Genomic DNA, 13,246 nt, shown 5'->3' with positions numbered 1-13,246 from the left:
GCTGTAATCCACTAATTCACATTGGAGCACCTACTAAGACCTTGTTTGGATATAGTCGGATTTACATCAATCCACATGTGTTGAGGTGGATTGCAGTTAAAACTTGAACTAAATTCCAAATGCCAAGGAAAATAATCAATAATATTCACGACCACTCATTCTCTCCATCCACTGTCCATTTGAAAAAAAAAGTTAGGATTTCACATATATTACTATACACTGAGCCCACCTTAGCATGAACTAACATATTTTGTACAATGTAGCTCGTTTAACCCGTGACATAGCTAGCTATAAACCTTGCTAAGAAATTATACACTGAAATTGTCCTAATGCATTGCACCTTCTTGCATTTCTTATCTCTCCTTGCATCTTAGCCACCACGTTGAAGCTTCTCTTAGGTTTCTAGTGGTGCTACGGCAAGCTCCGGCGCCAAGAGCAACAAAATGGACTTAGCAATGTATTGCACCTTCTTGCATTTCTTCTCTCTCCTCCTTGCATCTTCTTAGCCACCAGTCCACCACGTTGGAGCTTCTCTTAGGTTTCTAGCGGTGCTACGGCAAGCTCCGGCGCCAAGAGCAAACAAAATGGACTTAGCTCATATATATGCATATGCCCCCAACAAACTAAACCATGTTCTTAGCGAGGTCACACTAGCATGAGGTACTTAAGTGCAGAAATGAAAACCTAACTACAAGATCACACTAGATAAATCCAATCCAAGTTGTCACACATGAACCTCTCACATAATAGTGTCAGGTGGTTGCTGTAATCCACTAATTCACATTGGAGCACCTACTAAGGCTTTGTTTGAATGTAGTGGATTCGCATCAATCTACATGTGTTGAAATGAATAGGAGTGAAAATTCAACCCCAAACCCACCCAACCCATGTTGTTGACACTCAAATTGGGCCTAGGCCAATTTTAAGAGGCCCATGATTAGCTTTGGCCCAATGAAAAACTCTATAAAACGACATAATAATAATACCACATTAGTTTTCCGATGGAATAAGATCACCCGACTTCCTATAAAATAGAGGGTACATGGCCGATTGATGTATCCAACAATTCAATCGTCTTTTTACATCTACAACTCTTTTATGTCCTCTTCCAACCCTATATTGATGTTCATTACTTGATCCAATGACCTAGGATGGCGCCCTAGGCTTGCCGGCCGACCTAGGGTAACCAGTGACATCCTTGCCCCCATGGTTCCCTCTCGGCCGAAAGCTTCGACGGTTCCTTTGCTAGTTTGCTCGAAAATCTTTATCACACAAGCCCGATTGGTTACCATTTGCTAGTTTACACGAAAACTAGTCGTTCTTCGCCTCGTAAGTGCGATACCTATCCTTCGGTGGTTTGTTCATAAACCTCTGCATTCTTCACCACATAAGTGTGATCTTCACCGCGTTCTTCGGTCCATGGGGACCCGGGCGATTTGATCCTAGCTGGTGTGTGACCGATTATCACGTCAACACTTAAATTGAAATGAATACAACAACAAACTTATTTCCTTGGATCACTAGGAGTCCCCATTGTCCACTCTGGATTGGCGAGTCTCAAAAAACCAAACATAAATCAACTTAAAGCGTCCTCCAACAAAACTCCTTCAGTGAGATCACTACCGGACTGACCATCTGGTTGCTCGCAAACACCAAAAGCGATAAACCCTATCTCTTACTTAAACTAATCCCAAGCCAAAAACCAAAGAGACGCACACAAAATCATTGTTCCAACTACATAAATATGCCTAGAAGAGCAGGTAGTCATTGGAATAAATTCTACATGCGCAGTGATGATCACCAGATCAGCCGCTGGTACACATCGTTTCAGTTTTACTTCAAGTCAAAATTTTAAGCTTATAGAAAATATATTAATATCATCTATATAACTAAATAAATGTAGCATCACGATCATGAATATATTTCATGATGGTTTTAGTAAAACTATATAATATATTGTACTCCCTCTGTCCTAGATTATAAGTCTTTTGGTTTCTCTATCATTTTAGCTTTTCTAGATCAGCTAATTGAAATTAAAAAAGGGGGTAAAAGATCAGCTAATTGAAGATGCTTGCAAAGATACGGAAATCAAATATCATATTTAATATATGGGGGAGGAACAAACGACTTTCAGAACCAACCATATATGTCGAGTTCGGTAGCTTTTAAAGAACGAAGAAATGGGAGAACCTAAAATTATTAGACGAGGCTCTAGACAACCAGAAATAGCAACACTACCTTTCAGGAAAAGCAACAATCCATGATCTTATAGTGAACAAACATCGACGTGCAGAACGTATACTCAGCAGCCAACAGAAATATAGAAATGAGCCATATCCAAATGACTTCATAAAACGTTAGAAAGTGATTGGTGTTATGGTGTATGAGACACCAGCATCCCAGTTCTTTGATTTCTAGCTCTCTTCATGTGAAATGTGGTTACTTTGGCAGCGCAAAACTCTCTGAGTGAAAAAAAAACAAAGACTATGTGATTACAGTTTGTTGTACAATTATACAACATGAACTCTTTTGAGTCGCGAGTTTTGTGGTGGTTTGGATATGCCCTCTGATTCAAGAGACGAACTCCTGAACCCCACTGGGCCTTGAAAAGAGCAAGGAGAAACCGAAAAGCCGAAAAGATTGGTAAGTTGCTCAGCAGCTGCATGTTACCTTTGGATCAGCATTCACAATTAAAGGCAGAGCTAGGGAAACATCTATTGTCGGGTGCTATCTTTCTAATGCTTATCTCGCTAATTGCTCGGGCCATGTGAGGGGATATATGTATTCGGTCCATTAGGTTAACTTTGGGGGCCTCAAGAATAGCCTTTGGAGGAGAAACTGCATATTGGATTGCCCAAATGGCAAGAGGCCGCATGTACACGAGGGATCTATAATGCCCATCTGTGGTCCATCCTTCTGGTGTTTGGAACCAATACCTGCAGCACCGCGGTAAACCCATGTTATATATCTCATTGATGAACATGACTCAACAAACACTACTCAAAACTTCATTTGATTAGAGACACTTTGGCATGCGTTACCCGAAAAAAGTAAAAGTAGACTGCCCTAGACAGATTTGGGAATGACATACAATAAGCAGCACTAGAAGCATCTGATTCCTCGGTTTCTAATGGAATATAATAGAAGCAACCAAAAAGAAAAGATAACAAATGCACTGCTAAGTTAATATGAAATAAGAAATGCACTGCAAAGTTAATGTGAAAAGCTGCATCACTGCAAAATCTGAAATTGCTCAACAATGTATGAGACAGGGCATACCCATATCCTTCTTCTGACCATCCGGCAATAAAAATTCCTTCTGCGGTTGTAAAGCCTTGATGCTCCATTCCATGGAGCAGCATATTTGCAGCAACAGCATATGTAACACCAGTCCAGATTTCACGAGATTGCATACATGTCTCATCCACCTTTCCCTTTGGAGTCATACCATTTACAGCTCCCATCCGTCCTCCTTTAACCTTCATCACATTGAATTCAAATATTTTCTGCAGAGCAGTTCTTATCTTGTGCTCGTCGAAGAGCGGGGGCAAGCCTGACGAGGCAGTATACCACTGTCCTGCCAGCTGATCAGCCTGAATGGATCTACTGTTGCTACTTGTGCCGCTGTCATAATTGAAATATGACCCATTCCATAACTTTGCCTCATATACTGCTTTGGCTTTTATGAACTTGAGCTTGTACTTTTCAGCAAAGTGCCGATCCCCAAGACGATGAGCCATTGTAGCTGCAGCTTGAAGTGCAGCAAGCCATAGACAACCACAGTAAGCACTGATTCCGTGAACAGTCCAAGCATCATAGGTTTGATCAGGAAATCCATCATTCTCAATGAGACCATCACCATCACGGTCAAATTGATCCATATAGTCCATAGCAGCACAGACTGCAGGCCAAACATCTCGACCGAATTGCATATCACCTGTAGCAGCGAAGTCTCTGTATATCTGGAGCACAAATTTGGGGTTCAAATCTTTCCATTTGCTTGTATCGTGTATGTTATATGCATTCATTTCATGCCACGGATCATGCGTTCCAAGGTCATGAGGCACAGCACCTTTAACCTTGCGGATTCCTGATGTACCATCAGCCAAAAATTTTACTTTGCGTCGATCTTCATACAGCACAGCATTGGCAAAATCACGTTGGATACTCAACTCTATTTTTGGGAACAAATCAAGGAGAGCAAAAGATGCATAGAAATGCACATCATATGTGTTCCACATGATGTATTCCACTCCTTCTAGATACAAAAACTTGCCAACATGTTCAGGGCCATCCTTTGAAATCAAGTAAGGAATTGGCACTTCTGACTTGAGTCCATTGATTTGTTCTTGCATTTGTGACCCATGAACTGCTGCAAACTTTGATACACTGTGATCATCACCATTAGTCATGTAACTACCATGAGGTACTTGCTCCACTGTCAGGTTGACATGGCTATCTTTAACAGATCCCTGCTTGGTGTCTTTAGTACCCCTCTTTGAGGATTTCTGCTGATTAGAACCAGGACTGTTTTTCTCATCGATTGCTGGGGGTTGACCATCTACATGATCAGAAGGAAAAATATAAGGTTCCTTGCACTCAAAAGGAAAAGGAGTAGACATTATAAGCTAAAAGAAACTCAGATGATGACAACTTTAGATTGTAGAACAGAAGTAATTATACCAAAAGTAAGAAGAAACTATCCCCATGACATTCAAAAGTAATGAGACGAGTGGTGATGTGAACAAGCAACCATAAGAAAGTTACAGCATACCTGTCCAAACGGTCCCCCCAGCTGCCAGAAAGTAAAGCTCATTAAAAAGAGTGAACTTATACCTGCAAGCATTTTGACACCCAAACATTCTACAGTTAAATTTCATTTTCTTCTCTACAGAGGAAGATGTGGACTAGTAAATTTCTTGAGGGGCAACAACAAACTTAATATAGGAGCAATAGAGGTAGAGTATATACCATTCTGGAAGTCTTTCATCCTTGAGTATGGGGTTTTGCCACTTCTCGATTTCTTCTTCCCAAAGTTTATATTCTGAAAACAAGGAAAAAGAATCCAGGAGCATAGGTCAGAATGTAGAAGACTGAAAAGTAAACTAAATCAGTAACTCAAGGGCCAATGTTGCACATCTCCCAGTAATATCACTACAATCTTGTTTTCAACATATGATTGTATTTGGAGGTAAAATACTCCATCCAATCTAAAAGATGATTATTGTAACATGCGGAAGTGTTTTTTATAGTCCTAGCAAATATTGTAACACAAGATGCACCTTAAAGTTAAATAGGTTGTACTATTTCCTTATCACTTTTAGCCTTCTGTTTTCTTTTAGGCTTCACAGCTTGGTTTGAATCTTTTCATTTATATATATAATTATCACATCACAGTAGGGCTCTCCCCTAGTGCATTTACCTAAAAAAACAGATTAAGAAGTCAAGAAACTGACAAAAGAAAAACATACTTGTTAAGGCATCATGTACCAAATTAACAGCTGATTTCTCAGAAGTTCCATAGAATTGGGTGTACCTCCTGCAACATGAAATCACATTTATGAATTATCCCATTACAGTTAGAATACACTACAATGCACATTAACGTAACTAATTACAACTTTTCAAGAACTTCCGAACGCCAAATATTCAGTTGTGCAAACCCAGAGAAGGCTGAAACAAAAAAGAAACTATTGTACTGAGGACATTCTGATATGGTCAGTACTTAAGTGTGCCTAAGTCATGTGTGTAATGTGATAGGCAACTAAATTGAGACACACACATCATTGCTCCTATGAGACATAGTATTTTATAAGTTGGATTTGCATCGAAACAAGTCTTGTATCAATAAATACAGATGTAAACAGAATCAAAAGGTGTCGTCTATATTGACAACAAGGGGACACTAACCTGTTATATGTGCATCCCTTTTGAAACTTTACTTTAGGTGAGGACCAAGCCAGAGCAAAAGCAACAGTACATCTACCATGTGGCTCTACCCAAGTTGAGGCTGAGACAGCTGCACAGAGTTTCTGTCCTGGAGAAGAAGACATACTGGAACCAGCACTGAAATTTTCCTGATCGAAGTGACCATTCTGAATGTTAAATAAAACAATTAGGCCCCGTTTGGATCCTTAGAATTGAATTCATTTTAATAATTATAATTTAGGCACAGATTAATTAAGCTAATATGTTTGTATATGCAATATATTTTTATATTATTGGTAGCCATACAAGGGAGATACTTATATGTTGCATTTCTACTGTAGAGAAGTGAGTTGAAGAGTATGCTATAAGTTGCAGAGTAGAAATATAGCATGGTGATCTATAGAATCAATTTCCATCTCCCACCCTATGAATTTGAGATAGGCTTATTTGTGAGCTTGGAAAAGTTGTAGAATGTTAAATTCCAAGCCAAATAGCCTAATCCATTAAGTAAATTTCAATTCCTTCAAAATCAAGGGATCCAAAGGCCCCTTAAAGAATCAAAATGGGAGCATGATAAGAAAGATAGGACTATTATACCTAAGAGAATGTCATAGAACAGCCGGTATGAAAAATCATATAAACCAAATGTTCAGACAAGGTTGAAGTAATTACCTGTAGCATGGTGTTCCACATTTCCTTTGCGGAAACATGGTTTTCTCCAGAAAGGTCAAACACTGGCAAGACTGTCACATTCACATTCTGAGTTTCGCAGGCAGCAACAGCAAAAGTGACAGGTGGGTTATCCTTAGCTGTTCTGCAAAAATAACAGCTTGTCAGCCTCTATAACATATCATAAAAAAGATTCACTAATTTGCAATCATCAACTCGAAGAGGAGACAATCAAAACTTGCTTGTGATGCAGAAGCACTCCTGATACGCCATCTTCCGCACTGCCCATATTAGATCAAACTATGAGTACAAACAACAACAACAACAACAACAAAGCCTTTTAGTCCCAAGCAAGTTGGGGTAGGCTAAAAAGAACGAACAAGTTGGGGTAGGCTAAAAAGAACGAACAAGTATAGGTTATATCTACTGATCTACTTACATGAAGGGCTCATTGTAGTGGCCTCCTGAATTATGCGAAAAGCCTCCAATAGAATTCTGTCATTAAGAAAATATCACTAAAGGACACTTTGAGTGAATAATAATTTAATGCACAGTGGGATTTGACTTCTGTAATATTTCAAACCTAGATAGTACTCCCTCCGTTCCAATTTATAGGTCGTTTTGGCATTTCTAGATACACAACTTTTATTATGTATCTAGACATTGCATATGTAGGTTCATAGCAAAAGCTATGCACCTGGAAAAGGCAAATAGACCTACAATTTGGGACAGAGTGTGGTATCTAATATCTTTTTGCAACATAGGGTATCCTGAATTGAGCATAAAGCAATGGCGATAATGAACCTCAAACTTTAGAACGGATCATAAGGGTGATAATCCCTAATGATCATTGATGAGCTGAGATTTTAACACTGGGTAAATAGATATACCCTATGCACTTCATCATGGTAGTAAAACCGAAATAGCTTAACACAAATTTTGCATCAGATAGTGCACAAAATAATTAAAAAAAAACATAAATATACAGCACAATTAAAAAAAAAACTTTAGATTTGTACTTACCGCCCATGTCATTAACAGGCTTACTTTTGCACGGTCTCTCCCAGTGTTTACTAGCTGTAATGAACAACCAAATAGAAAGGCTGTCAGGTAACTTACTGGAACAAAAGGATATTTTAATTAATATCAAAAGCATCTAAAACAAACAGAAAAATTCAATCGGCAGATAGACGACAATTATTTCATATTCCACTAGTTCTAAAATATCCAAAAAGGTTTTACACTAAGATGATATTTCAGCTGCTTGCTGACTCGCCATATGTGATCTCCATTTTAAAGGAAATATCTTGCATAAAGATGGCGCAGTAGGCTTTTCAACACGTCTTGCTAGGAAATAGGAAACAGGAAGGTACAAAATGTAGACCTGCAACAATTTTCAGCTTAGCATAAAAGGAACTCCATTAGCCACTTACAGTATACACAAACACAGATGTTGGAAGGCTGCTATCCTTGTAATCATGAGGAATGAAAGGTGATATCTGACGACATGAGATTTTAAGGTCTGGATCTGGTTCACCTGCAACAAATAATTAAGAAAAAACTTAAGAAGGGTCGAAAACACTGTGCTATCAACACATAGCCACCTTATTGAATTACAGTGCCCTATTAAAAACAACAAAATCTCTTGGTAGGCACAATTTCAAAAAAAAAAAAATCCTTGTGTAGGTTGCAAATTTAAGCAATGTTACCATAGATCTACAATGGCATACCATCATAAACAGTCCATGCCCGAGGGAACAATGCATGATAGGTCGAGTGTTGACCACTCAAATTCCAGTCCCATGAAGAAATTCCAGAGTCACTATTTTTCCTGAAAATCACATAAAACATCAATTAAGGTACCTATACGGAAGAGATAGCATGAAAAGCACAAAATCTGACCAAGTTGTTAATCTGATCAGCATGTCTTGTCACACCAATACAGTACCTTACTTGAGCCAAAACTAAATACCATAATTGCAATATCTATATTATCATTTAGAACCTAGAGGGAGTATATTGACCTTCAATCGCCAAGTTGGCATAACCATAACACAATTTATGGATACAGGATGAAAGTTGTTCGGTATATATAGATTTCAAGAGGTAAATATGGAAATAGAGATACAGGCAAATTGGGAAGGATAGGCACAAGGACATAAAGTAAACAGTAGCTTGTACTTGGGCGAATATTTCTGTGCATGATTTTAACATGATAATCTGCTCATAAGATGGCAAGTTTTAAGCACACAGAACAGGATGGTGACTTACTTCAGACCTTCATGATGTCCAGGAGCCAAAACTGATGAGTATTTCTTATTCCCCCCATCTCGAGATACAAATATCTGGAAAAAACAGTATATTTAACTGTTCATGCATTGAACCTTAATGTGAAAAATTAATACTTATAGTAACACTAAGGCCAAAATATAGAAAAATTTTGCAGCACTAGGTGTAAAATTGTAATCTACCTGAAATATAGCACAATCAATCATATGATCTTAATTAAGTGTGTAGAGAAATTGGAATAGGTACGTCTAGAGTTATTGTGCCTACTAAAGAAATGAAATGCATTATCAAAGAATGAAGGTAGGTACGTGGATCGTGGAAGGAGCATGACTTAAAGTTACTATGCCTACTAAAGAAATGAAATGCGTTATCAAAGGTATGCATAGCAAAAGGTCAAGAAGCGTAGCTAGACAAAAAATGCCCCCAGCAACCATAGTTCATATATCAGTGAAAAAAGAAAGTGTCACCAGCCCACCATCAAGTGCCAACTGTGAAGATTAAGCAACCTTCCCACACATCATAACTTTGGTTGCATGCAACCATTGAGAAAAGGCAGTGTTATGCCAGCTTAGCAAAGAAATATATTCTTACCTCGCTCCCAAAAAATGCAGTGCTCACATACTATTCAAATATGATAACCCATTTGCGAGTGGAACTTAAAACGTGTTTGTTTAATCAACTTTGAGCATCTATGGTACTCAAAGGGACATATCTTCATACACATCAAGATTCAAGAGTACAGAAAGCATTGCACACATATATCATACAGCAATCCGAAGTCTAATAGCAAGCAACAGCAAGATAAGATAGAAGCATACAGAGAACTGGTTCTCCATGACCGGCGAACTCTCACACAGACCAGGTATGATGTGCCAATTCTTGAACTCTCCCCTGAAACCTCTAGAAATGCTACCGCTCCTGCAAAACCAATCTGCTGATATCAAGGCAAAGTTCTCCAGAATGCACCGATGTATGAAGTTCAGATAAGCAATGGCATTAGCACACACCCCATCCCACCAAGTGGCACACCCTGGGAAGCTGACGGTTTACAGCGCTCTTTTGTGAATGGATCGATCGGAGCTTTCTGCAAGCACAACAACAGATCACCTCCTGTCAGCACAGTTTTTGGATCCATTCGTGTTTTGACGAAATCATGCATAGGAACAGCTGATGTCACCCGTCCATGTGACGCCTCCTCCCGAACATACGACCAGAGTCTCAGGCCAAGGCTCATCTGAAATTGCGGGAGCAGAACTTAGCAGGTAGCACCAACAACTTTGAACTAGAGGAACGAACAGAAAGCACACGTCCTAAAACACCCAATCCGTGAGGCGTCCATACCATCCTCATTGCCTCCATGAAGGTGACACTGAACTCCTTGAGAATGTTAGCGTGGCTGTTGAGCCGCCTCCGCCAAGCCTGCTCCGGCGGCGCCCCGCCATCGAAATCCAGCTGCAGCGAAGTAAGTTCCCAACGCCCGAAGCGTCACATCAGACCATCAGCAAACAAAACGAATTCGCGAGCGAGCGACGCAGACGCAGGAGCCAAAAGTGGGCTGGCTCACCAGCTGCAGCGCGGTCCGGCCGACGTACTCCTCCGCCGGCCACGAGTTCTTCCGGTAGTGGAAGATGTGGCCGCTCACCATCGCTGCCCGCTCGCCTCGAAATACTACTTGCCGCTTCTCACTCCACCCGCGTCCCGTCCGCGGTCACTGCCGCAGCCCCACCGACGCGATCCTGCCCGCGCCGCGCGCCGCCGATCGGGGGTGCGCGCCCCCTGGGTTCCGCCGGCCAATCCAGAAGATTCGCGGGCCGGACGCCCTCCTCATGCGCATCCCCAGCGGCGACCGGGATCCCCGGCGGCACCCCTCCTCATCGGCCCGCGCGCACCCGCAGATCGATTCGGCCGGCGCCCTCGGGATCGGCTGGTCGCTTCCGCCGCGGCCGCGCGCGGGAGCGACGAGGCGGCGCGCCGGCTGGATTGGACCGAATCCAACCGGTTAGTATCGCTCTCCCTGCTCCTCCTCTTCTACTTTTTCCTCTTCGCGGGCTGTCGCCCCGCTGGTGCGCTGTGGAGTCGTTCTCGACGAGCGGAGAAGGTGCGAGGAAGTCGACGGCGCATGCACTGGTGCCCCGGAGGGTGGAGGGCTGCGCTTCTGGAAGGAGAAGAAGAAAGTAGTTACAGCCTGCCTACCGGCCACGCGCGGATGAATGGGGGTACTGCTAGTACTAGTACCCCGTTGGGTGGCGGTGCCAATTCGTGAGTTGGGGCGGGCGGTTTAGTAGGTCTTGTTTAGATTGAGAAAAATTTCAGCCTGATGAATAGTAGTACTTTCGTTTTATTTGATAAATATTGTCCAATCGTGGACTAACTAAGCTCAAAAGATTCATCTCGTGATTTTCAACTAAACTGTGCAATTAGTTATTTTTTTTACCTACATTTAATGCTCCATGCCAAACTTCTAAAAATTGATGTGATAGAGAGAGTGAAAAAATGCAATTTTGAGGGTATCTAAACAAGGCCTAAGGTCCTCTCTCATTTTTGGATCTCTCCTCATTTTTGGACGCCAGAGTTCGTTCGTGTATCGAGTCAGAGTTCCGACCGAGTCAGGTGGATTTTGTGGGCGGAAAAGACTCGCGGAAAGACGGTATGGGCGGAGCGGCGGAGTGTCCGGCCAGAGTTATCGCCACAAGACCGCGTAACGGGAACCGATCGAAACCTGTATGTTTGGCACACAGCTTCTATGCCGCTTATCATCTAATAAGCTAAATCAATATGCTTTTCAGCAGCTTATTCTAGCTACGTTTATTTTCTCTTAAAAAAGCAGAAGTGAATCAGACAGCTTATTTTGACTGCTTGTTTTTACTCTATTTTGGTGCAGCTTCTCGAGACAGAAGCGCTTCCCAGAGTAAGCTGTATCAAACAGGGCCCTAGACTGGAATCGATGCTGAATGCTACACATACTAACAACGGATCGGAATCTCCGATTTGCCTTTCGAGACGAGAGGAATGGAACAAATTCGTGTGGTGCGGATCACTTTTGCTAAGGGACCGACCGTATCGGGTCCCGGACTCACGGTGCGTAATCACGTTGATCGAGTTAATTAATCTACCATATCAATCGAACTATTTCAACGGTACTTTTCCAGCGAACAAACATTGTTTTCTCTCACAATAAATCAATATAAGCCAAATTTCATCGAAAAAGAGTTAGTTAATCTACTGGTCTCTAATGTGGAGATACCACTAAAAATCTGTGTCGAAAATATCTTTCTGGTTGAGGAGTAATTTAGCTTGAGAACAGAACTCAAACCGAACGCCCTTATCCCATAATAGAGAGAGGAGGATGAGCGGTCCTCGGTTCCTGGGCGACCGTAAGGGCGAGCGAACCCTGGTGTCCATGTCGGCGGGGGACGCCATTCTGAGAGAGAGGGCGAGGATTCCCAACCACCTCGTTGCGTCGGTGAGGTCTCGACGCCTCTGCATACCGAGGAGTCGTCTCTGACTCGAGATTCTGCCGACCGACTCTCCTCGGCGGAGCTTCTCCGACTTCGCGAAGAACTCCTTCGTCTTTGGGATGCATGGCGGGCTTCCAACATCTCGCGCGAAGATGAGGCAAGGGTGCCTGTTGTGGAGGCCACACCTGCATCCCCCTCTCCTTCGCCGACTTCATCCACCATCGCCTGCTCTTCCTCGACGACTTCATCTTCGGTGCCTGCTCCGGGATGGAAGCCAATCCGGAACCAATTCGTCGACGACAAGTCGAGGGGACCGGAACTCAACAGAGTGGATTTTGATCAAGTTTGTGGTGGATTTTTCGACGATTGAAGAGAGTTCTCGTCGGCGAATCAAGGGGAAGGTCGTCGGGTTTCCGGTTGATACCAAGCAGCGTGGATTCGAACGGTTGGAGAAGACGAATTCATTCCCGTTCGAGGTCATAAGTCATGATGAAGTGAAGATCAAATCAGTCCCCATTAGCTTCCACTGGGCCTCCAATGGCGACACGGATGAGGATCCCCCAGTGGCGGGAGGAAGAAGACAAGCTCCAAATCGCATTATGCTTAAGGGACCTACGCGTTAGAGACCCTAGTTCCGCCCACCACCCCTAGTGCGAATTGTTCCTGGGATCCTAGTGCGTGCACTGTATGAAGGGACACGCGTCGCTCATCAGGCTGGAGGTGAGCGGACGGTCAGCGCAAGAGGGGAATCAGGTTACCCCCAACCCTTTTCCACCGCAACCCCACCAAATACGTAGTCGTCCCTATCCTCGGGGTCTCCTAACCCTAGGCCGACTCCACAATTTGAGCACCCAATCCCTCTAGCCAAATCTAATCTCTCGAGGTTCATCAGGCACTTGTGG

At 42.5% G+C, this 13,246-nt stretch overlaps 1 protein-coding gene across 2 annotated transcripts; it reads right to left on the bottom strand.

The window, feature by feature from the left end:
• Positions 1-2,068: 2,068 nt before the first annotated feature.
• Positions 2,069-11,127, bottom strand: LOC136536333 (uncharacterized). Of its 2 annotated transcripts, none has more exons than XM_066528672.1 (18): positions 10,451-11,127; positions 10,228-10,338; positions 10,064-10,120; positions 9,894-9,970; positions 9,705-9,804; positions 8,869-8,942; positions 8,328-8,428; positions 8,031-8,134; positions 7,621-7,674; positions 7,037-7,092; positions 6,840-6,878; positions 6,601-6,742; positions 5,911-6,077; positions 5,472-5,539; positions 4,972-5,044; positions 4,775-4,836; positions 3,280-4,561; positions 2,069-2,936 (listed from the first exon to the last, which is right to left on the bottom strand). In XM_066528672.1, the coding sequence occupies exons 1-18, from the start codon at positions 10,529-10,531 to the stop codon at positions 2,678-2,680; spliced, it is 2,907 nt and encodes a 968-aa protein (XP_066384769.1). In that variant the 5' UTR covers positions 10,532-11,127; the 3' UTR covers positions 2,069-2,677. The 2 variants fall into 2 exon arrangements, with proteins under 2 accessions (XP_066384769.1, XP_066384765.1); XM_066528668.1 differs by having other exon boundaries at positions 5,911-6,095; positions 10,451-11,126.
• Between the last annotated feature and the right edge of the window lie 2,119 nt (positions 11,128-13,246).

Source organism: Miscanthus floridulus, chromosome 1, assembly GCF_019320115.1.
Source record: "Miscanthus floridulus cultivar M001 chromosome 1, ASM1932011v1, whole genome shotgun sequence".
In the NCBI taxonomy this organism is placed as follows: domain Eukaryota; kingdom Viridiplantae; phylum Streptophyta; class Magnoliopsida; order Poales; family Poaceae; genus Miscanthus; species Miscanthus floridulus.
This window is presented reverse-complemented; position numbering and strand designations above follow the sequence as displayed.